This window comes from Synchytrium microbalum (genome assembly GCF_006535985.1).
Source record: "Synchytrium microbalum strain JEL517 chromosome Unknown SmJEL517_scf0095, whole genome shotgun sequence".
Lineage (NCBI taxonomy): Eukaryota > Fungi > Chytridiomycota > Chytridiomycetes > Synchytriales > Synchytriaceae > Synchytrium > Synchytrium microbalum.
The window spans coordinates 1-23,021 of NW_022158444.1; the positions used below are offsets into that span (position 1 = coordinate 1).

Genomic DNA, 23,021 nt, shown 5'->3' on the forward strand with positions numbered 1-23,021 from the left:
TAGAGCTTCATTAGAAGCAGTAGATATAATACAAAAGAGGCTAGTTACTAGTGCACAGATCCAGCTTATACAGTCTGATTTACCGTTGAATCCTACAACTTTACTTGGTAACTACCTATATTTGTTTGCTTTCAAACAAAATCTCGCCTCAGATGGTAGTGAAGGAAGACGTGATGCAAGACGAGAATGAGGATTTTCTACATATAAACATCAATGATGATGGAAATCAAGCTACATTTGACGCTGTAGCAGCAGCACCACGAAATGTTGGCCAACATCACTTCCGAAACCCACATGCTCCCAGACCAGCTCCTAGGATACAAAAAATTAAGCAATACTCTGCAGATGGTCCACGCTACATTTTCGAAGATGGACTACGCAGAGTAGAACCGTACTATTACTTGTACGAGTCAAGAACAAAGGGTCGTTGGGTTGGACGAACACTTATAGACGTATTTAGTGATGAATTCATGTTGGGAACTCCTGATTATTATGTAAGTCCTCTGATTGTGAAGCACAACCGTGACCTGCTTGATCAGCTTACCATGTCCAAATTCCTTGGATTCCAGCTTCGTGCCATTAGAGCTGGCAAGATCTTGGTCAATGGTCAAGTCGTAGCACCCGATTACATTCTCAAGGATTTAGAGAAGGTCACTCACTTGGTTCACCGACATGAACCTCCAGTATTGTCACAATCTGTGGCACTCGCTGATGAAACAGATGATCTGCTCGTTGTGGACAAGCCTGCTTCCCTCCCGGTTCATCCTACTGGTAAACCAGCTGTACACACAACGCAGCTATGACATGATCCAACAACAAATCGAATCATCATAGGGCGGTATACGTATAACTCTGTGGTAGAGATATTACGATCTCCTGAATTCGGCAAGAAAGAACTCTATCGTAAGCAATTGTATATACATTTACAAGACCAGAAAAGCGCTTTGCAAACGATGTCACTTTCTTAACCGCAAAATAGCTGACCCACACTTTCGTAGCAATAAATCGATTGGACCGTCTGACTTCAGGACTATGCTTTATTGCTAAAACTCTGGCAAAATCACAATCCATGAGTCGAGATTTGGAGTCTCATCTCATCCAAAAATACTACTTGACTCGAGTGGTTGGAGAATTTCCAGAAGACGAAATAGATTGTCACCAGCCTATACTGAATGTCTCCCAAAAGATGACACTGAATATCGTACATCCTGAGGGGAAGCCATGTCATACAAACTTTAAAAGATTATCATATAATGGATTGACGTCAGTTGTACTGTGTAAGCCTACCACGGGCAGAACCCATCAAATCCGAGTTCATCTGCAATTTCTTGGACACCCGATAGCCAATGACCCGATCTACAGTGCTTCATATGCATTTGGACCTAATTCTGGGAAAGGTGGTATGAGTAGAACTGAACTCAAAGTAGCCCTACGAAGTATGACTGACCAGATGCCTATCAATCCACTACATTTTCGAATGGATGAACTAGAAGGTATAAGCAATACCATGGATCATGTTCCCGGCAGCAGCAGTAGTAGTTATAATATCAATAGTAGGAATGGTGTTGCAGATCACGGGCAAAAGGAAGAAGCCAATGTCTGGAAGTGTGCTGATTGCATCGTGAAACGTGTAGATCCATTGCCTGAACAGTTATGTATCTGGCTTCATGCTTGGAAGGTATGTTGATATTTGTCCTTCTCCGGTTTGTTTGCTGGTATATTAGCTCACTCGTCATCACATACTAGTACGAGTCACCATCATGGACATATCAAACGAGTGTGCCAGACTGGGCCGAGGACAAGTTTACAGGGGATTCTATCCTACCGTCCAGGTTTTGGGCTCACGGCGGCAGGTGGGACAACACGTCCGCAGGAGAATATGAACAGGAAAGTTGAAAACCGGGCTGGTGTTTGCTGAAGGTGGTTGAATCTTGATGGACTCTTTACGGTCTTGTTTAATTAAATTGGCGTCCATTATGCTGAGGGACACGCAGTGTCCTTGGGCCTTGTATCGTATTTGTACATTAAAAAATAAACACAAGAAATCTGAGGCAACAAAATCAACAAATTGTAAGTCATCGTTGACGTAATTACGTATTTATTTAGCGGATCGTTGCAGGGTTTATTGGTTGTTCATCTGGACTGGGCTTTCATATTTTCAAGTCTTTCATTCACAAAGAACGAAAGAGGAACGCAACAAGAAGGGCAAGTCAGGTCCATCGCCGAAGTAGGAACAAGAAGCACCAAAGAAAGGGTTTCAAAGAAGAACCGACTTTGTCCTCCGACAGCAACAACCTGTAACTTAATTCCTCTAACGGTGGAACTTCAGTGTTGAAAGCATAACAAGCAACCAACACCATAGCTAGATAGTAAGCGAGCTACTTGTTAGGCCAACTGGATCTGCGGTACGTAGTCTCCTCTTATCTTTTGACTGTTTGGAGTACTTCAAGCTCAACAAGACCCAAAACGTCTTTTTCTTGACACTCCTTCCCTGTTTCCAAAGTTCTATGCACTATACTGTTCATACCTATATCTTAACTCATTCTAACATTCTTAAATATCATAGTTCCTCCTCAAACATACGCGGACATGCTCTCTTCGACTACAAAGAACTCTAAACGCTTTCATGACTTGTTCATACTTGACAATCCCGATATGACTCCTGACGACCAAGTTGCAAGCCTAGAGTCAAAACTAGCCATTCTCTCCTCAGAGATCTCTGACGACGAAGGATTAGCCCCACTACCAACTCCGCCAAGAGTGTGGTTGTCAAATCTAGTCCCATCCCCCACGTCATCTATATCTTCCGCTTCCTCCTCCTCCTCTATAAGCACTGCTCTCTCCTTTACTCAAGCTGACGACATGGAGTATACAGGTCCCAATAACAACAACAGCAACGGCTCTGTCAGACACTCGAAACGACTGAGAATGGACTCTCGTGGTCGATCAAAGAGGGTGTCTCCCTTAATCACGGATCTAGCGTATCGCCAGACTGCTTCCATCGACTCCCCTATCGAAGCTTCATCTCCTATGCGATTTCCACGGTCTTTTACTCCTCCCGGCACTCCATCATCTCCTGCCTTGTCATCTTCTGAATCTTGTGCGTCGTATGTGTCTGCTTCTTCATCCAGCTTGATGGACTTGCCATTTGGGGACTGTAATCTGTATAATGAGTCTTTTGTACCCGAGGTGGGCCCAATTCAGGAAATGGAGTTTGAGTTGGAGGATGGTGTTAGTTTGACAAGATGTGATGGTGATGATGAGACCAAATGCTTTCCCAATGTGAGTTCGTTGTTTGATTGCCGTGGCTTGATCGCAATCTCGCTAAACCGTTTTCACATCCACTTTCTAATAATGATTTTCGCAAATGATAGACATGTCCAGAAGACATCTTGCTTTGCATATTTAGGCACTTGGATGATGACACATTGTCCAAAGCGTATAGAGTCTCACGTAGCTGGAGAGACTTGATTACACACTATGAAAATTGGTTGTGGAGCCACTTGTCCCGACGAGACTGGCATCATACGGAAAAGACAGAAGCTGCTGTCAATTGGAGACATCACTATTATACTCACAAGAATCTTCACCGTGGGAACTATCGCTTCCAATCTTTTAATATGAACACCGTCTTGCCGGATAACTTTGGATATAAACCCGAAGATACTACTGTGACATCCCCTCAGTCAACTCGTCGTAACTATGTAATGGCCTGGCCTGTAGATCCTACAGATGCGTATATCGTAGCTTTAGCTGGTGATCAAGTATGTTGGGTTGATGTAGCTACTCCCGACGTGATTCATATAGTCAAGGTTGAGCCCATGGAGGCTGAACAAGTTGAAGCTTCCCAGGGCGTCAATGATGTAGTCCAAGACTTTATAGAAATACTGAATCAACCCTTGGTAAACGAAATGGGATCTCCAACTGCCACTCTAACAACAGAAGATGACGATGACGAGATAGTACATAGACCACCCGTATTACAGCCAACAACTCACTTACATGGTCATCGCAATGCTATTGGTCTCATATTGTCTAATGGAGAGGGAACTCTGGTCTCTTTCGATGACTCGTCCACCATCATGGTCTGGGATGTCGTAAATCACAAGTTTGAGCGTGAAATTCATGCTCATGAACATCTCGGCTTTATCTTTTCCATGAATGTACATCATCGATCTATTGTAACTGGTGGTCGTAATGGTAAAATCATTGTATGGTCAGCTGATACTGGTGATGCACTCTTGTCTGTGGATATACCGTCCAAGTACCTAGAGCATCTCAATGTCTTTAATCTTCTCAATGTTGCGATTTGGGAAGATCTAGTTGGTAAGCATTTGCATTGCGTATTTGGTGAGACAAGCTTCTTACGCTTCTCCTCGTATTCAACAAATTAGCTTACGGGCTGTATGATGGATCATTCTACGTTTATGATATGAAGAAACAAACCCAGCTGTATAATTTCAACACGGCTGATGCAATTACGGTAGACGACAATATGGACAACAACAATGAAGACGAAACAGCTGATACAGCTCTAGCTCCCATGACGCTGGCCATCAACGGTCACATCATCTTAACTAATGGTCCAAGGAATGATCAATTGGCAGCGTGGGACGCAACCAATGGCAACTTCTTATATACTTTATCAGAATCAAATGCTCTACTAAAACATCCAACCTTGGCCTTTACAAACCCCGCTAATCACAATAATAATACTGATAACAATAACACGACACTGCCAGTACCATCACGAGAACTTAAATTTGCTGAAATATCACGAGATGCTTCACTTATATTTGGATCAGTTGCTTATGAAGGGCAATTGAATATGCTTGGATGGGATTTCAGAGGTGATAAGTCTCATACCAGACGTGTGGAGAAGAGAAGGGTTATGGGTGAAGGTAGAATGGTGGAGTTTTGGTTGTGTTTTGATGAGTATTGATTGCAATGCAAAAGGAATTGAGGAGGAGGTCGACGAACAAGGAAGCAAGCGTAAATATAAGATTAAAATAAGGAGAACAAGTAATCAGTAATTGGTGGGGTAGTATTGTTGGCATGTATGGCAGAAACGACACATGTGTCTTTTTCTTTAATCATCAGAAGCAATGTAAATTTCATAAAGCCGGATAGACAAGGCACAAGTCTTTATGCAATTGGCCGCGGCGCGATTTACAAACATCGACTGACGCTTTTAGGCCTTCGTTCACAGTGGGGGTCCTTGCTTAAACATTGACGTCTCGATCAGAAATCAAAACATCTGGTAGAGACAAAATAAGATCTAGTGTCGTTCTGGAGGTGAGACAACGATAATACCGTTCGTTTGACTTGACTCAGAAGATCGCTACTTCCTCCTGCTTCATGATCTTACTGGTTTGCTCTCCATTCACAATTGTGTGCTCTGTTTGCAGATGACGAAAAGATGTTGGTAGCGCATGAGCTGGACAGACTACCAACTACAATTCTGGACGCCCTGCTCTAGCTATTGGATGCACTCAAGATGAAGACAATTCAGGAGTACTGCAAGTAGACGTGTCTGATCAGAACAGGGGGCATCTCCATTCAAAACCGTGGAAAATCGCATTTGGGTGGACGTTATTGCTGGCTATTGACTCGAGCGCCTAATACTAGGCTGATCTAGCAATCTACTTGGGGAACCTTACTCTTTCGTGCGTTGTTGAGCCTTGATGCTGTTGCGCTTGTGTTTGAAGCCTTGGGCTTAATTTGATCGACCTTCTTGTAGGTCCAACCAAGATCCTCGACTTGAACCAAGGCGCGATCGTAAATGGAAGCAGTGTCGGCAAGGATTTTAACAGTCAACGGTGTGCATGCCCAACAATGACTATTCGACCAAACAGTCCTGTTGATGACGATGAAGTTGAATATGTCCCTAATCAGTAAGACGAGGCAGCATTTGGACGTTGGAATGTAATACTGCAGTTTCTATTCTATTCATGAGGACTTCTAGCTTTACAAGTGTTTCATAAAATCTTCTTATAACTTAGATTGCTCGTTTTGACTTTGCGTATAAGTGACATGATGTTCCTTGTCACCTATTGCACGGGGAAGGTCGTCCACTGCGAGAGGAAGAGGTTTGCCAGTGATTCCGTTTGGCCGGTCTCGAAACAGAACTGGTCCAGGGCTAAAAGCCCGTTGACGTGGCTATCATTGGGATACTGTGCATCCGTAGCAAAACCTGGGATGACAAGGGTGCCATCTGGATTCCATTGGATAAAGTCAGGAAGGATGTCTGCTAGTATAGTGTCTGGTGCGTGGGAGTGGCTGGGGAGTTGACCATTTGTATAAATTTCGGGTTGTTGGTGTGGAGACGAGTCAGGCTCCACGTTGGGGTTCGTTTCATGCATAAGACGTGATGGATAATATAATTCCATTGAGAGTCGTCTATCTGAGCTTTCAGTAGAAGCGGTGCTGGGAGCTGAAGATGCTTCCTCGCTAGAGTGTTCAGAGAAATCGTCGTCCCTTGTCGTGGCTCGCACTACGTAAAAATTTGTAATTAGCAACAACTAAAAGATTAAAGGATCATACATTTCGTCGGCTCATTCTAAAACACCCAGACTTACGTTTCAGTTTGCGAGAGCGTTGTTGGCGTGCTCGTAGAGTTGGTACATAGGAGTCACCATCTTTATCAGCTGAAGCTTCATCATTATGTTCATTTTTTTTGTGACGAGAAAATTGTGAGGGATCGCTGAATTTTCGGTGACAGTATTGGCATTTGAAGGGTTTCTCTCCGGTATGCGTCCTTTCATGTGTCTATTTTTGGAAGATGATCAGTTAGATGTTCATATGAAACAGAAAGGCCTGTCTGAAATAGCGACCGATGAGACTCAAAAAGAACACGAAGTTGCGCCTCTTTTGGTAAGCACTTCTTGTAAACCTTACCTGCAAAGCTGCTTTCTGCATGAAAGAAATGATAAAGTATTAAAAAGGAGTACTTTCATAATTGATCACAGATCGTACTTTTGGTTACGTACCTGAACGAATGATTTCCCACATTGGTCGCATTTATATGGCTTGATCCCTTTGTGAATGAGTTCGTGCCTGTTGACACCACGTGCTTTGTGAATTCATTGTTTTTGAAGTGCCGAAGAATCCTTGATCTTGACATACCTGTTGAGGTCACCCCGTTTGAGAAATCTTTTGTCGCAATTTGAGAAGGTGCAAGCGAACCTCTTGGTCTCTGACTCTGCCATTTTGCAATTGCTGCTGTGGGAAATGATTGATCGGATGTGCAGTGATGATGATGAAAATGAATGAAGCGGGGTTTTCGACGCAAACCAAACCGGCACGAGCACACGACTTCTGTCCACCTGACAGGCGCGGCTGGTTCTCCATCATACGTCTAGCAGCAACTCGTCACGAATACTCGTGCATCATAATCCGCGTAATTTCCGACTGGATCCTGGCAAGCCTGCCCAGAACCCACACCCGGTCGCGGTTATATCTGTCAAAGTCTCGTCAGCGGCAAAACATCAAGATCAGTGATTTAATCACATCTGATACAATGACCGAAGGAGATGGAGGGAGTTTATCAATGTCAATGCCAAGATTTATGGTAAAAAAAGCACTGATGACTATTACTTGGACTTGTTCGACAGTTTTTAAAGCAAGGGTTTGCAAGGCGTGTTTCTTGCCTTTCAAACTCTGACTTTTATAATTTATACCGTATACTCTCGTCACAGGTAAGAAAGTGCCCTATTATAAGTATTATTATTTATTACCGTGATCATTGTTGAAATTTGACCTTATACTGTGTACTATCGTTCCAGTGCACAACAACAGCAGGTGACCAAACTATTGTTTGTGTATTTGTTTCAAACAGTCCCACTAGCAGATCACCCAGATTTATCCTCACTGGTTTTACCACTATAGACTCTCGAAATAGGAAGGCCTTAAAAATCAACCTTCTACTACCCTGCGAGATTATTGAAAGTTTGTGTGGTGTGCTGCAAGTCTGCGGATGGATAGACGTTTGTATCAAAGTGGCCTTTGTAAAATGAAACCAACATAAGCTGAGAAAACGTTTGAGCGACCTTTGTGCGTTCGTTGGCAATTGGTATGGACGTCCTATGTTCTAGGCGTTCACGTATTTAGCGACGAATTCACGTTTGGACATAATGACATAATGCATATTTCCATCTCTCTATATAGCAATATCTACTTGCAGATCTCAAGAAAATATCCCATGCCATCTCTACTTAGTAGGACCAGTACTACTTATGCACAGTCGAGTTCCAAGAAAACGACAAGTGAATAGCTGGTTCAGCTGTAGTTCACGACCCACTCCATCTTTGAGAAGCCGACCAACCGCTAAAATATTAAAGGGGCTTGTAAAATAAGCCGGGTAGAGCGAGTCTCTACACAATGAGTGAGTTTCCAATTCAACGACTGATCCAACGAACAATGTATAACTGAAGTCGATGTAAGTTCCGTCAGCTCCACACCGCAGCAATGGAGGCCTCCTGTACGCAGATGTCATAGTCCACTGCATCAGCCGTCGTCAAGTACCCCCACTATGAGCATGAACAAAAGCCCCTCCATTTTCAGATGTGGAATTCCACGAGGAGATGAGCTATCAATCTACCACATCCGGATGCGATAAGATACTTTACTAGTATTTGACTAGAACTGCAGTCCCTCCCTCTCAAAGCAGTGTCTCTAAAATACCTCATTCGAGAGTTTCGGTTCTTGTTCAATATTTGTGACAGCCACAGACGTTTTCAGACCACTCGCAAGCTCTAAAAGGGAGCTGATGTCACATAGTATACCAGATCGATGTAATGGAGTGTCACGCGAATGTCCATATGGGGAAACCAGTCATGGCTTTTCGCTTGTGCCTTTCGTTGAAGAGTCGAAAGAATGTGTTACAAGCACGGCCACGACATCAGCGATCAAGGCACGACGCTCATGGGCGAATCGGAGTGATCATGAGCGTAGAAAAGGAAATTCATTAGCACAATGGTATCGAATTCCCACAAGCTTGAATAAGTTGGCTCATTCGCTATATCTTGAACACGGTCCTCTAGAACCACTACTTTCAGAACAATCGGATGGGATTCGAGTTTTGGCTAATAATCGGCTCGGCCTTTCCTTTTACGTGCCTCCCTGCTATCCTCGTGTCATTGTACATCAGAAATCGTGTTTTCGTTCAAGTGATTTTCACATGTAGTCGTTGAGGGACTTGGAAACACTGCTGGAACAGCGGATTTGGAATTTTTGCTACGATAATCAACTTGAACACTGGTGGAACATTGGATTTACCATCTCTGCTACTATGATCAACTTACTTGTGTATGGTTGACGTGGGCACTTTGGTTTACTTATACTCGGTGACGCACTAGGAAGGTCATCAAGTTCTGAGTATTCTCTCTCCCAACTCCTTAGTGCTGCATCTTTCAGCATGGGGTATGCTTGGAGAAGCACTTGTCGAAAAGGCACTCCTCGAACATTCCTTGTACAAGGAGGTGAGATGGACTGTGAAATGTTTCAACGTGTGAATTGGGAGAGTGAAGAGTTTAATAATAAGCAGTAAAGTCGAAATTTCTGAAAATTATCGGTTTTGCAGGCGATTCAAGTTTATATCTGGACGATAAGTGTATTAATAAATAGTCATGACCAAAGTAATCTTGTTATTTACTGATTATGGTTTAGCTGCGATTTTCTTTGGGGGTTTAAAATAACGGTTTAATAGCCAGCACTAGTTACGATTGGTGCTCATCTTTAATTTGATGGCCCTTGGTGACGCGTCGTCGGCCTATCATACAGATGCATTCCAAACTGTGGCGGTTGTGACGAATAATACATTGGTTGGTACTGCTGATGCATTAAAGGTGGTAGCTGCGGTGGAGGACACGATTCTCGGTGTGCAAGGTAATACATATGAGTTTCCGAACTGGAGTAGGCAGAAGGAGCAGAGTAAGCGGCAGCAGCACTAGAGTAAACGGGACTTGGTGGTGCATAATTGTATGGAGCTGATCTCACAGGGTGCATCTGACGGCGTATGGGCCCGACACCACGATGATCTTGAGTGCTGATCGCCTCACTTGTTCTACGTCCCGAGAGGTTCATCATGGTTCTGTTCGTGGATGGATCCTGGCCACGTGGATCTACTGGTGACAGCTCGGTACGTGGCGTGAGTGTCTCTACTGGTGGCGTGTGGGCGGTGAATTCGGGGTAGAGATCCGTAGCAACTACTACAGATGACAACGTGGGGTCATCGCTGGGATAGACAAGAGAGTTTGATTTAAGCTCTCCTGCAGTGTAATAAGATACCAAGTGGTGCTTGCGACCATCGCTAGCCGTTACAGAAATTGCTCTCTTGATAAGTCCACCTTCCTTGATAGCTGGTGGTTGACGAGTGCCCTTGGGACCGTTGTATTTAACACTTAGTTCTCGATATACCAAAAAGGATCCACTAATACGTGAAGCAGTCCTATCAACGCAGTTTGCGTTAGTTTGCGTAAATTAATTAAAAGTGCAATTGAGTTGCAACTCACCACTTTATGCCATCAGTCCACCGTTTTATACCAGATTCTTCTTCATTCCAAATGAACACCGCTCCAGACTTGATGTTTGTAGATCTCTCTGACTCGGTCAATCGACGCTATGGGTTGGGAGTGTTAGAAAACCCTTTCAAGATCTTGGATTCAGACCAGTGGGCTTACGGGAACGCGTTTGAGCTTGCCCACTCGACATGCCTCAATAAGCAACAAGGCATCTTGCGTTGTACGAATATATCCATGATACGTTTCGACATTACGAGGCTCATTGTAAGCATACGTTGGATTGAGGTCAATTGCCGATGAATTTGGTGTGGGATAGCTACCGATAGACCGCACGGCGGCTGGTCGTTGGATTATTAAGCGAGGGAGAGTCACGTTGGACACACTAGGCTCATAGTCTGGGTCTTGAGAGTCTGAATTCATGGGTGCGTTAGATTCATTAACAGGACCATCAGTGACATGCTTCCTTGTGGCGGCCAAAATGGATCGTCGTCGGTAGACAGGCACTTGAAGCAAAGATGCTGAAATTGAAAGCGACTCGGTGTCCATTAAATTCATTGATGAATTGTTACGTCCAAGAGATGCGTGCTACGGGGGAAATGTTGAGATTGTTGGTCAGGTCGTAATCAGGCACGAAACATTCCCGATCTTACCTTATATGTTTTTCGAAAGATCTTGGTGATCTTCAATCTCGAGTTGTGTGTGTGTGTGTGAGTTGTTGTCGTCTTGTTGGATCCGATCATGAATTAATGCGCAGCTCTCGGCTGTTACAGGGAACCAAATCACCGGTAAAAAGGAAGAACTGCGGATCGCGCAGCACCAATGTAGGACACCCTGGGAGATCAACAGTAGTTCATCTCGGAATCTGGCATTGGAAAATGAAACGATAGATAAAGCAGAGAAAAAACACAAGTGCTGGATTTCGACTTTTGCTGATATCAAGGGAGACTTTATTTACTAACAGATTCTACAGTGACGGTGCTTGCTTGTATACTTGCGAGCGACTGAGATTGGTTTTAAGAGTTGGTGTCAATGTAGCCAGGTGAAAAATGGAAAATCATCATCATGCTCGACGATTTGGTTTGTTCTAGGCCCAAGAGACAGAACAGAGCGAGATAGAGTAGGAAGAATCATTTTATCATCCAATCTAGAAGTCGATCTAGTTTGATGAAACACGAAACAAAAAATTGTTTGTTATTTTTGGTGTTTTGAAGCACAATTAAAACTCGATGGAATGCCCAGTACACATACAGAGATGCCTCAGGAGAGGTAGACTGATCTGCTCTTGTGAGAGAAGACTTTTGGCGTTTCTTGCGTTGATTGTCCTTCTTCACCATTTTGGATTTCGCCACATTCTCATCCATTGTCCAATGCGTTTTCTTCCCTGCAACTTTGGAGAAACATTCGGAGTGGGAGAGTGCATGCCGGACAGAGCTCTGTATTCATTGTAAAAAGAAATTCAGTCAGTTACTTTTATGGTTTTTGTTAAAAGAAGAGGCCCAACATATCTCGTCATTCAAAGCAAAACAAAGTATCTTCTCGGTACCTTATAGCCACCGTTCTTGGGAAATCCGAAATATGGATATTTCAGCTCTATCCATTCATAAATCTCCGCAAGGGCCATAGTCTTGTCCGGCTTAGACTCTAGCGCTTGCTTCAGTAATGACTCATATGTAGATTTTGGCTTTTCTATTCCATCTAAATCCAAATTGTTTGATTTTGTGGTTGATGCAGGCTTTGGTGTGACCAGCCTCGATTCCGAGCTCCCTGTCAAGCTTGAAAATACAGAGGGTGGAGGGAGGGATTGACTTTTGGGATTCAATAATTCTGCAAAACCTTCAAAAGAGTTGAAGGATCCCGCAACCATGAAAGACAGACTGTCGACAATGTCATTGTTTGCGTATGTTGATGCGTTGCGGGTAGGGCATTCATCTGACATGCCTCGGCTGGTAGACTGAGTGGAAACTGGATATTGAGCCTCATCTGGGTCTTGGGTCGTTGATTTGGGTGGGGGTTCTGCTCTGCTGGTGGTTGGGGGATGGAGCAGTGCTTCCGTGGGGTGATAATCACCTCGAATGGCTTTTATAGTCAAAGAATCGTCTTGGCATTGGGAACTAGAAGGAACATGGATAGTGGAGTGACTATTATTGTCGGATCTGAGGTCCCAAGAACGGAGGTTCCGATTGAGATCTCCACCAGGGAATTCATAAGCCCACGGAGCAATAACAGCAGATGACGACGTAGGATAGGGTGTCCATCTCGAATGCTTGAACGTTGTCGCTGAATCAGAGTGGGTGTCTACCCGTCGACGGAGTGGCATAGGGATAGAATGCGAGGTGGGGGCGTGGACAAGTTCGTCAGGTATGGGAGCCGAAAGTTTATCCCGAGGGGTTACAAAGTCCTCTTGCTCAGAGAAGTGCATCTTCAAACCACCTATGTCGTCCAATTGCGTCGTTGACGTCTCGTTAGTTGCAAAGACGGTGGACACAGGTTGGGGTGGATCAGAAAATAGGGAAGATGCCCAAGATTCCACAAGAGGAGAGGAAGTGAAAAATTGTGGAGATGGTGTCCAAGCAAGGGCCGTAGAAGTATCCATGGGGAGCATGACGGCCATGTTGGTAGAACGCGATTCCTAGACATGAATGAAAAACAAAATAAAAAATGCCGTCAGGTTACGACGAGTTCGTGATATGGCGAGCCCAAACAATATAAACGCAGACATACCATAGAATCTCCTTGTAGTGTCTCGCTCCTTTCAAATGGAGGAACTTGTATACTACTGCAAGTATCATTCTTCAAATATCGTTCGACTTTGATGCCTGCAACATATGGGGGAGTAGGTCGTGGTAATTGACTAGTCTGACAGTACCATGAACTGTTTCCGTTCGAGATCTCTCGAGAAAAGTGCCAAGGACCATCAAGGAGCTCGAGATTCGACATGTCCATTTTCCAGCGGCGAGGCGAAAACTGGGGGCAGGATCCAACGGCCAAAATCCACCTATCCACCTAAGTAGTCTCGGATATGCTGAACGATGAGGGTCAATATTGTTTTTCGGTGATTGGTTCGGGGATTTCGCAAGTTTGCGTCAATTCATTAAAACACATTTTGCTAAAGTCATCGAAACTGCGAGCGAAGCAAGACAAAACGTATAATGTCCATCATTGTATTTGTATGCAATCTATCGCATACTTCATGTCAATGCAATATGTCTTTTACTTGCTTAAAATATTTCACAGTGCTCTAAACATTGCCAACCCGTGATTACTGATTTTACTTCCTAATCCTCTACCACTGATCCCCGAGAGTCCATTCTGTAATCCCTTGGGAGCATGTTCAGTTCGTTCTAATTCTAAATGGCCTCTATGGATCTCGTCCATGAGGTTCATGGTGTTTATGGTGCCGTTGCAGTTGATTCTAACATTATGAGGTTGTATCACGGCATCATCTTTCTGTAGACATAATTCTTGTATAAAGGCACCAGCTCTTTGTAACGATATTTGGGCCATTGAGTCACCCATCGACGCGAATGTCTATAGTGGTGTGTTTTGTGAGTTTGAGAGCACATACCTGAGACCTTCCACTTCACCAAGCGGCTCATTCGTTTATTTGACGAGATCAATAAGACTTTCACTAGACCAAGCCCTCGACCCAGCAAATGGATCAACCAATGCAAGTTCAATCCTTTTGCAAACTTACTTGAAAGACGTGAGGCATGTCTTGAAACATTTCTATTCGAATTGGCGATGACTTCATAAAGTGAGCAAAGGCAAGCGATTCGTCCCTTAAACGTTCCTTTTCACCAACATGGATTAATATAGGGGGTAGCGGCCTTTCTGGTCTGTCATGTGCAAATACAGGAGAGACTAATGGATCACGTAATTGTTGGTCTGAGGAGGTATAATAATGAGTTCGCTTTCCAACTACAGTATGCCTGGGATCTGATGTCGTAGCTGGCAAGTAGTCTATGGACGCATGGTTTCTGAAGGATGGAAAAGAATGGCTTAGATCAATCCAAGGGGCGAATGCGACTATAGCTGCTGGCTGCGGGATATTTATTTTAGCTGGTGATGATTGATCTCGGATCCACAAAGCTAATGCAATAGCTAGACCGCCTCCAGCACTGTCTCCTGCTAGAAATACTTTTCTATGAGGGTTTACTTGTATCAAATGCAAATATGCGGATATGGCGTCTTGTAACTGTGAGGGGAATGTAGATTCGGGTGCAAGACGATATGATATAGATAGGAGTGGTAATGAGGCAGTTTGAGATAGTTGCCAAGTCAACGACCTATGTCCTTCAGCGTCAGACAGAAAGTATCCTCCACTACAGTGATTGTAAGAGTTCTGGTCAACACATCGCGGATAAGTGCTGATGACAAGCAGGTAGAATACTTACCCATGAAAGTATAGGATGACATTATCATTTATACCCTTTCCACGAGCAGAAGGAGCTATGACCCATTCAGCTGGTATCTCAAAGTGTGTGTCAGATGGTATTTCGTTCACAATTGCGAGCGGCGATGTTTGTATGGTTGTGTGTATGATTTGAACTCCTTTTGGGATGGAATGAAGGTAGTTTCCTATTGCGACTACAGCTCTCATGGCGGTCAATGATTTCCTGGCGGAATGGAGCAAACCTCGATAAACGGGCACACATATGCTCTGTTGTTGGTTGTGTCGAGAGAGGTTAGCGATGGGCAGCAAGAGGCAAGCGGGAGGGTAGTGTTTGTAGCAGCAAGGACTTACGAGAGCTAAAGACCAAGAGTGTGGGATGACATATAAGGGAGTCCAAGTCCAGTTGACGGCAGTTGGAAGTGAGAATCGTGGCCACTGATGGATTGGCTTGAGCATGATGGTAGACAAGGAGATGGTGGAAGTAGACGAGAGCTGAGCAAGCATGGATATATGGTGTTTCAATAGGGAGGCCAGAGGCGCCATGGGTTGTCGTTATTGAGCAGCAAAGAATGGGAAAATGTCAAGATATTTGTGTAGTAATGATGGTTTATATGTGGGGTCGGTGCAGCAGTTCTAATAGTTCCAGTAGGATTACTGCAACGAGGGCACTAAATTCAGGCTCCTTCCTCTGTAGTCATGCGTCGAAACTCGAGTTCATTGTGGTCACATGAATTCGTCGTTTGCCGCTTCTTTCATAGAACGCGATTTCCGACTATTGTTACGAGCAATAGAGTATACTCCCGTAGTGAATTCATCATTTATCGCGTGCTAGGCAACACACTCAGCGTGATTCTTCTCCTTGAATTCCTTGAATTGACGCTTTGCAACAATTAAACACACAACAATCCACAGCAACAACGTCAACAACCTGATTTGTTTGGACACCTACAGAGGTATCTGTATTCTTCGTATTGATTGTCTTCGTGCATATATCTGTCATCAGCTGACCTTTCTTCCCACACATGTGACAGCTTCTTATCTGATCTTTGACACTACCAGTGCTCCTCTTCTTAAAGGACAAGGCCAAGACATCCAAATTATACACTCTATACATCATACACAACATGGTCCCGCCTGTCTCCTCTCAATCCCTCCAGCACCAACAAGATACTGCAAACATTCGTCAACACCGACGCATCAAACACACTACACTCTCAAAAGATATATCATTCGGCCTGTCCGAATTATGCAAACAGATGCACCTCAAACTTGCTCATGGCGGGCTGGAGTCAACCGAGGTCGACCCTCTTGCCATCCAGTCTCTCTTTCAGCTGTACAAATCAAACGAGTCAGATTGGAAACAATACTGCCACTTTGATCCAAACAAGTACACTCGTAAGCCACCATCAGATGTCTTGTAAACTGCAACTTGCACAATATCCTATATGCAAACTGCTCTTCCATATGCTTACTTAGGAAATCTCGTTGATGACGGTAATGGCTTGTTCAACATGATGGTCTTATGCTGGTAAAGCCGATTTATCGTACGGTCTCGTTTAATGCAACTTTTGTTTATACCGTCTGCTTGTTTAGGCCACCAAATGTTTTCAGGTGACTAGGATTAAACGTTGGAAAATGATTGAGCTTTGGTCAATTCCGTAACATCATTCATTCGCTAACATCATCAAATTCGTATTACAAAGCCCAATTCATGACCACTCCAACTCTCACTGTATCTTGAAAGTGCTGGATGGTACACTTACAGAAATGAGATACTCTTGGCCTGATGAGAATACACGAAAAGAAATGCAAGTCAAGGAAACATTCCATCATTCAGCCAACGCCGTTACCTATATGCATGGTACAGACATAATGTAATCCTTTATAGACACACACATATTCGGACTAACGAAACGCATTATTCTCAAACAGACAAGATTGGATTGCATCGAATAGCCAATTTGACAGATAAGCCTGCCATATCTCTTCACCTTTATACCCCAGCTTTTGACACTTGTGCAACTTTTGAAGAGGTGAGTACGTCAAGTCGAGTCATACTGAAAACGACAGATTGAAAAGGAACTAGCGGGAAGAGCCTTCTTGCTGAAACGAAAGATTCAAAGTGACTGACAACTCGATGCCATGTTAGGGAACTGGTAAAAAACGACAATGTGGGAAGTGCACGTTTTATACCATCAATGGAGAGAAAGTGGAACGCACTTATAGTACGACCAGCAGTAACGATGAAGCTGGAATCATCTCTACTGTTACTGATATTACAACTCTATGAACATTCGTTGTACTTGGATCGCATTTTTTAACTTTATTACAACCAGTTGTTATTTATTTGCTTCACGTTCGATTGCTGGCCTTGTAACTAGTTTCTTTTGATGTGACTTTTTTTCTCGTTCTCCTTGGGGTTTCTTAAAAGCGTTCCAAGGTTTTTGGCTGGCCAACTACATGGTTGATTCTGATTGGCTGGACAAAAACTAACTTTGAAATTTCAACACACAAGCTCCCAAAGCGAAAAGGAGACCAACGGGATACTGCCAGTGAACAGGACCTTTAGTATAATAAGTTACAGAGCTGGAGCAGAGGTCCCATTAAGCGATGCTGGGAGAACCATCACCAGCCTTACATCAACTGCCGCTGAATAACAGCAGTATTGAGCAAGATCTAACTCATGGGCATCCAGCTGTGGCAAAAGAAGACCAGTTTCTAGGACTGCCGCTGAGAGCTAGATCGAGCTCTCCATTGGTGAAATCTTCAGACTCGATCTCCGTCAACTCCAGCAAATCAAACCAAAGTGAAGAGTCTTCTGAAGGTAAACCAAACGAACCCGATTTATAGTCAGAGCTAAATTTTACACCCCACAATTTGATACAATTCCTGTTTTACTACGGTCGCTCATTATATGTATTCTAGTAGGGACCGAAAAAGTACTTCCGCCGCGTGTCAGTACACCCATCACCGGATTATCTGGAGCAGACAAGCAACCTATACCGTTTTCGCAAAAGCCTATACAGATCTCTACACCCTCGTCTTCAAGTAAAAACAACCCAGTCTTTGTAAATGGGCATCAAAGAACACTGTCACAGCTCTTGTCGTCAACCCCTCCAGCTTCTTCTGGGACGCCGCCTTTATCTTCCTCTCCATTATCCCCTTCACTTGCATCGCCTTCTACGTCGCCCGGATCATCTTCTCCACCGTTTCGATCTGGAAGCCGTAAACACAGCAAACCTGACACATTGTCTCTAAGTCCTCAGCAGCCCAGCGCTACTAGGAAATCTACGCCGTCGCCTCATGGATCTGCTCGTATGCCATCTATAAATCCTCAGGGTGAAATGACACCGCTACAGCCTTCCAACATTAATGATCCCCGAAGACGATCACTGGATTCTCATCAAGACGAGGATTCGCTTCCTAGAGCGTTATACTTTCATCCAAATACGTCTGAGGCTAGTGTTGGTTTACGAATACGGAAACGGAGGGCGGATGAATATAGTAGAGATGGATCGGACGATGGAGGTGATTTAGCACCCGCATCAGACTATGCAAACTCGAATTTCCACAAGACGTTTCCAGAGATTGAGAGAGATGAAAGGCTTATAGAAGGTACCGGAAACGATCAAGCTGAAACGCGGATGTCCCCTTGTACGGTCTATTTTGGGTCTATACTAACCATCATGTACTTTAGAATACTCGGCTGCTTACAATAACAAGGGCTTTCTCTTGCATGGTCGATTATATTGCTCTACTTCTCACGTGTGCTTTTGGGCAGTTGGAAAGAAACTTATTGTTCCCTTCAGGGACATTCAGTCAGTCGAGAGAAAGGCAGTACTCTATATTGTTCCAAACTCTATCGAAATTGACGTTTGTGGGACCCGTCACTTCTTTGCTTCCTTATTACACAGGTTTGTTATTAGAAACGCCGTCTTGCTTTACGTGCGCTCTTGATTTCAAAACTAAATTTTCATTCATGATTTCCACTAGAGACGCAACATACGATATTCTGTTTAGACTCTGGATACGGCATTTGAAACCAGAAACTCGCAGACGAGAATTATTAAAATTCAACGATAGCATGACGGATCTATCTCGAAGCGGCTCTATTGGTATGAGTCGACCGAGAGCATTATCAGCCTCACAATCAACTGGCAACGTGTTTGGGTGGGGCGGCCAGCCAGCAACCGAAGTCAGAAACGATATAGATCCAATTCGACGAGCCAAGACGGTTCAAATGCATCCAGATGAAGCCGTAGTCAATCGGAATATACCCAATTCTATTATACCCCCACCAACTGAAGCTCCCACCATTCGTAAAACACCCTCGTACAATGCTATTGATGCTGCTGCCACTGACGAAACTCCTTTATTATCACCGTTGTTGAAACCATCTTCGCCTACATCAAGTCCCATAAGAACTCGAGCTCCTTCTTCATCATCATTTGTTGGGCCTGTGCTATGTGAATGCCATCAGTCACATTCTACAATGTCTAAAATGTTGGATCAGGTGTACCCAATAAGCGTCGATGTCATGTGGAGTTTGTTGTTTGGAGGGTATGGGAAGCATGATGATGAACTTGGAAGGACGTTTATGCACAAGTTTTTGGAGAACAAGCGAAAGGCTAGAGGTGTGTACCATTAGATTTGTTTTGGAGAAAGATGTAATAGTTCGAAGTCTGATGCAGTAATCACCACACTATGACTTACTTTTTTGCCTTCATATCAGATTTGACACTGACTCCATGGGTTCCGCATGATCAAGCTGCTAGTCTACGCCCTATACGGGAGAGTAATAGCGAGTGTTTTGATCCTCATATGAATTTGATCAGTAAAGGATTCTTCCGCAAACTGGAGTATGTCTTGCCAGTCAGTGGCCCCATAGGTAAGACTGCTTTGCGGTATTGGAGATGCGGTGCATATGCGCCCCGACTATCTCATTATTATATCAAAAACCTTCATCCAACAGTTTCGTTTGTGAACAGGACCAAAACAAACTAGAGTCGAAGGATTTGAGGAAGTTGTAGGCTGTAGCCAGTACATGGTGTGTGTTATAAGCACTACATCCTCTCCGGATGTCCCATCCGGCAACTGTTTTACAACTGTAGTTCGAATATGTATGACCCACCATGGTCCCAACCGTGTACGATTACGAGTCAGTGGTCGAGTCGATTTCTCGAAATCCATCTTGATTCGCAGTGTTATTGAAACCACCGTTATAATGAGCATCAGAGGATATTGGCAAGAAATGGATTTATCTATACGAGATTTTTTGAATCGTAATCCACGTGCTGAAAGGCTGTTTGTGCATCATGAGGAAGTGGACGAAGAGGAGGGGGATAGCGATGAATGTGACGTAAAAGTAAAGCAGCAACAGCAACAGTCATCTAACAATTTTTGTGATGGAGCTGTACCACCGAGTCCTAGAACCATGACGCCACGGCGATCAAGTATTAGGACGATAGTAGAATCACCGTATATACCACACACATTTTGGAATTCTTTTGATGGACTCTTGTCATTCATTGGCCTTGGATCTCCTTCATTTAGAGATGATAAACGGGATGCAATGGTTTTACTGATGGTGGTGATGCTGGTCGTTGCCTTGGGATTCTTGTGCTATACGAATACGATGTTACTGTGGAGGCTATCTCGTATGGTGGAACTTAATGAGAGTCGTAGTAAATTGTTGGAGGAGGCAATTCTTCATTTAAGTGGTACTAGTAGTAGTGGTAGTACTGCTGGTGCTAGCAAATCACCAGAGTAGAAGAATTCATGGAGGCATATAGGGAGGCTTTGTAAATCATCATTTTCTCATATGTTATTATATAAATTCTCATTTAGCTCGGAAGCATAAACCCTTGGATCCTCGTTCGAAACACACAAGCATGGAGCAGGCCTTGAAATGTCACTCAGTGTTTCAGTCAGACTTCTGTCAAAATACTATTCATATACCAGTAGGCGTTCCAGTACTACAGTATAACAACGAAACTCAGACGATACAACCACTACAACCAAAACCAACAGACTATGTTAATTGCCCAGATTGTCAAAGAATTGCAATACTTCTGGACCTCCATAAATAACATGCACTAGCTCGTCATCCAACAAGACTATGCTTGCAGTCGAAGCATTATCGTCGTGATTGGCTTCGTTGGCTCCCACTTCCTGATGTAACATGGCATCTTCAAATCCTCCTTGATTTCGCTCGTCATTCGAGTGCTGAGACGCGACATCGTCTTGGTCGTTGAAATCATCCTGTTGAGAGTCTATATCAGAGCCTTCTCCGTCGGCAGCTTCTGGCTGTTCTTGCTGTTGTAACCAGATTTCATCGACCACTCGACGGCCAGCATCACCAAGTACTCGTACAAATATGGCATCATTCATATATTCCCAATGTTTTTTAATGTAGGAAATACATGCATCGTAAAGATCTCGATGGATGCAACTAAAGATCGATAATTTGTAAGGCTCAAATGCTGCTGCGTTTCATGATAATAAGCACAGCCGTAAACACATGCGAAAAAGAGTGTCGATCATACCTATCAGCAAACTCCAAAATCTCAAACGCATTTTCAGCAGTAATATCCTTAGCAATGATATTTCCAATCCTAGCTGGAAGACCATCCAAGTCAAATTGATCACCGAGTTGGTACAACTCTCGACGCTCCACCCAACGGCTTGGCTTCAAGATAGTAGAGAATATAGATGACGATTCACTAATATCACCCACATAGGCGTATTCTAAAAAAGCTTGCAGAGCAAGCTCTGATACATTATTCAACACTAGTGTTGGTTTCCTTGCTTGTCCCCAAGGTGGATTGGGAAACACGAGACGAGATGCGGAAGCCAATATAGCTTGGGACACTGGTATTGATTTATAATTGGCTACTATTCGAGCATCCGACAAGTATTTATTAAACAGACCGTGTCGTAGATCCGGAGGATGTGGAATAGCAACGTGTACGCGAAAGACGACGTTCAAAGTAACCTTATCTTTAGAGTTGGGGAAGAATACATCCCAAAAGCTTGTTGGAGCTGGTGTAGCATTGGTATGATGCAGAATCCCGTTTCCGACAAAACTCTCATCAACTTTGAAGATGGCCTTGCATGTGTCATGTTCCACACGAAAGACAGGTGTCTCTGGAGTGAAGAGAGACCGGTCCGGTCCAGCATTTAAGAGCTCAATCCTAGTTGCCGTTTGAGGATATGTTGTCTTGACTGTCAGTTCAATTGTCGCCGGAGTGATTTTGAGTGTTGATGCGACTCCTTCATTGGTACGATGAGATTCCCAAGTGCGCTCATGTAGTTGACAGGTTCTCCAGAATGGAATATAGACCTCCTTGTATGTAACCGACATGGTGATTGTCGTGAAGTTCGATTCAAAAGCTGTTGAGCATCGGAAAAAATATTGAAAGAGACAAGAACGTCCAACATTCTGAGAGCGTCTTTTTAGCACAGACTTTAGACATCCGCGTCTAGGCATGTGAGTAGTCTTGGACGCCTAAAAACACGTACGTCCTTTTGACTCAGATGTCTTCTGGCTGTCCGGAGCAAATTTCATCCACGTGTAAAGGACGCCCTTCTTGGACGACTAAGGCTATGGTCGTCCTAGAAATGATCACATTCCGTATACATCCACGTGCTTTGGGTGTTCTTAGTCTCGGCCATCCCAATTGCGTCTGAATCGGACGAAAATTGACGTCCTTGTTTCCTTTTGTCAGTGACCGATTGAGGCGAGCTTCCAACGAGAACAATTCAACTAATGATGCATAGGAAGTCAATGCGAAGGCAGGATAACGTTTTGTTGATTAGTTGCTGCTTGTTTTGTACCTTTACAACTCTAAAATCACAAAACCAAGGAGATTGCTATTGTTCAACCAAGAACGACGCTTTGCCAGGGTACCTGCCATCTCTTCCAACTTTTTATCCTCAGATGTGCGCTATCTCGATGCTTGGCTTCCTCAGTTGGCATTCATTGAGACAGAAACATCATTTTCTTTGAACCAAATCCCAAAGTCGCATTTAAACCCATTCCATCAAGTCAGGTCCACAATCTGGACAGCAATGCAAGCACTGTATGTATGTGCTTGGCTTGTAGACAC

The 23,021-nt window shown here is 43.8% G+C and overlaps 4 protein-coding genes across 4 annotated transcripts; 2 read left to right on the top strand and 2 right to left on the bottom strand.

Moving 5' to 3' along the window:
- Nucleotides 1-2,589: 2,589 nt before the first annotated feature.
- On the top strand, nucleotides 2,590-5,898 carry SmJEL517_g06238 (uncharacterized protein; the record flags this gene model as incomplete). The annotated part of the gene is made up of 4 exons (XM_031172164.1): nucleotides 2,590-3,282; nucleotides 3,375-4,326; nucleotides 4,395-4,901; nucleotides 5,741-5,898. 4 exons carry the CDS (start codon nucleotides 2,590-2,592, stop codon nucleotides 5,896-5,898), a joined length of 2,310 nt encoding a protein of 769 aa, XP_031021860.1.
- Nucleotides 5,899-9,735: 3,837 nt separating this feature from the next.
- Nucleotides 9,736-13,463, bottom strand: SmJEL517_g06239 (uncharacterized protein; the record flags this gene model as incomplete). The annotated part of the gene is made up of 5 exons (XM_031172165.1): nucleotides 9,736-10,447; nucleotides 10,512-10,618; nucleotides 10,680-11,105; nucleotides 12,064-13,149; nucleotides 13,242-13,463. 5 exons carry the CDS (start codon nucleotides 13,461-13,463, stop codon nucleotides 9,736-9,738), a joined length of 2,553 nt encoding a protein of 850 aa, XP_031021861.1.
- Nucleotides 13,464-13,748: 285 nt separating this feature from the next.
- Nucleotides 13,749-15,456, bottom strand: SmJEL517_g06240 (uncharacterized protein; the record flags this gene model as incomplete). Its single annotated transcript, XM_031172166.1, has 4 exons — nucleotides 13,749-14,048; nucleotides 14,215-14,842; nucleotides 14,915-15,180; nucleotides 15,265-15,456. The coding sequence occupies 4 exons, from the start codon at nucleotides 15,454-15,456 to the stop codon at nucleotides 13,749-13,751; spliced, it is 1,386 nt and encodes a 461-aa protein (XP_031021859.1).
- A 1,224-nt stretch (nucleotides 15,457-16,680) lies between these two features.
- On the top strand, nucleotides 16,681-17,203 carry SmJEL517_g06241 (cysteine dioxygenase; the record flags this gene model as incomplete). The annotated part of the gene is made up of 3 exons (XM_031172167.1): nucleotides 16,681-16,774; nucleotides 16,846-16,946; nucleotides 17,063-17,203. The coding sequence occupies 3 exons, from the start codon at nucleotides 16,681-16,683 to the stop codon at nucleotides 17,201-17,203; spliced, it is 336 nt and encodes a 111-aa protein (XP_031021858.1).
- Between the last annotated feature and the right edge of the window lie 5,818 nt (nucleotides 17,204-23,021).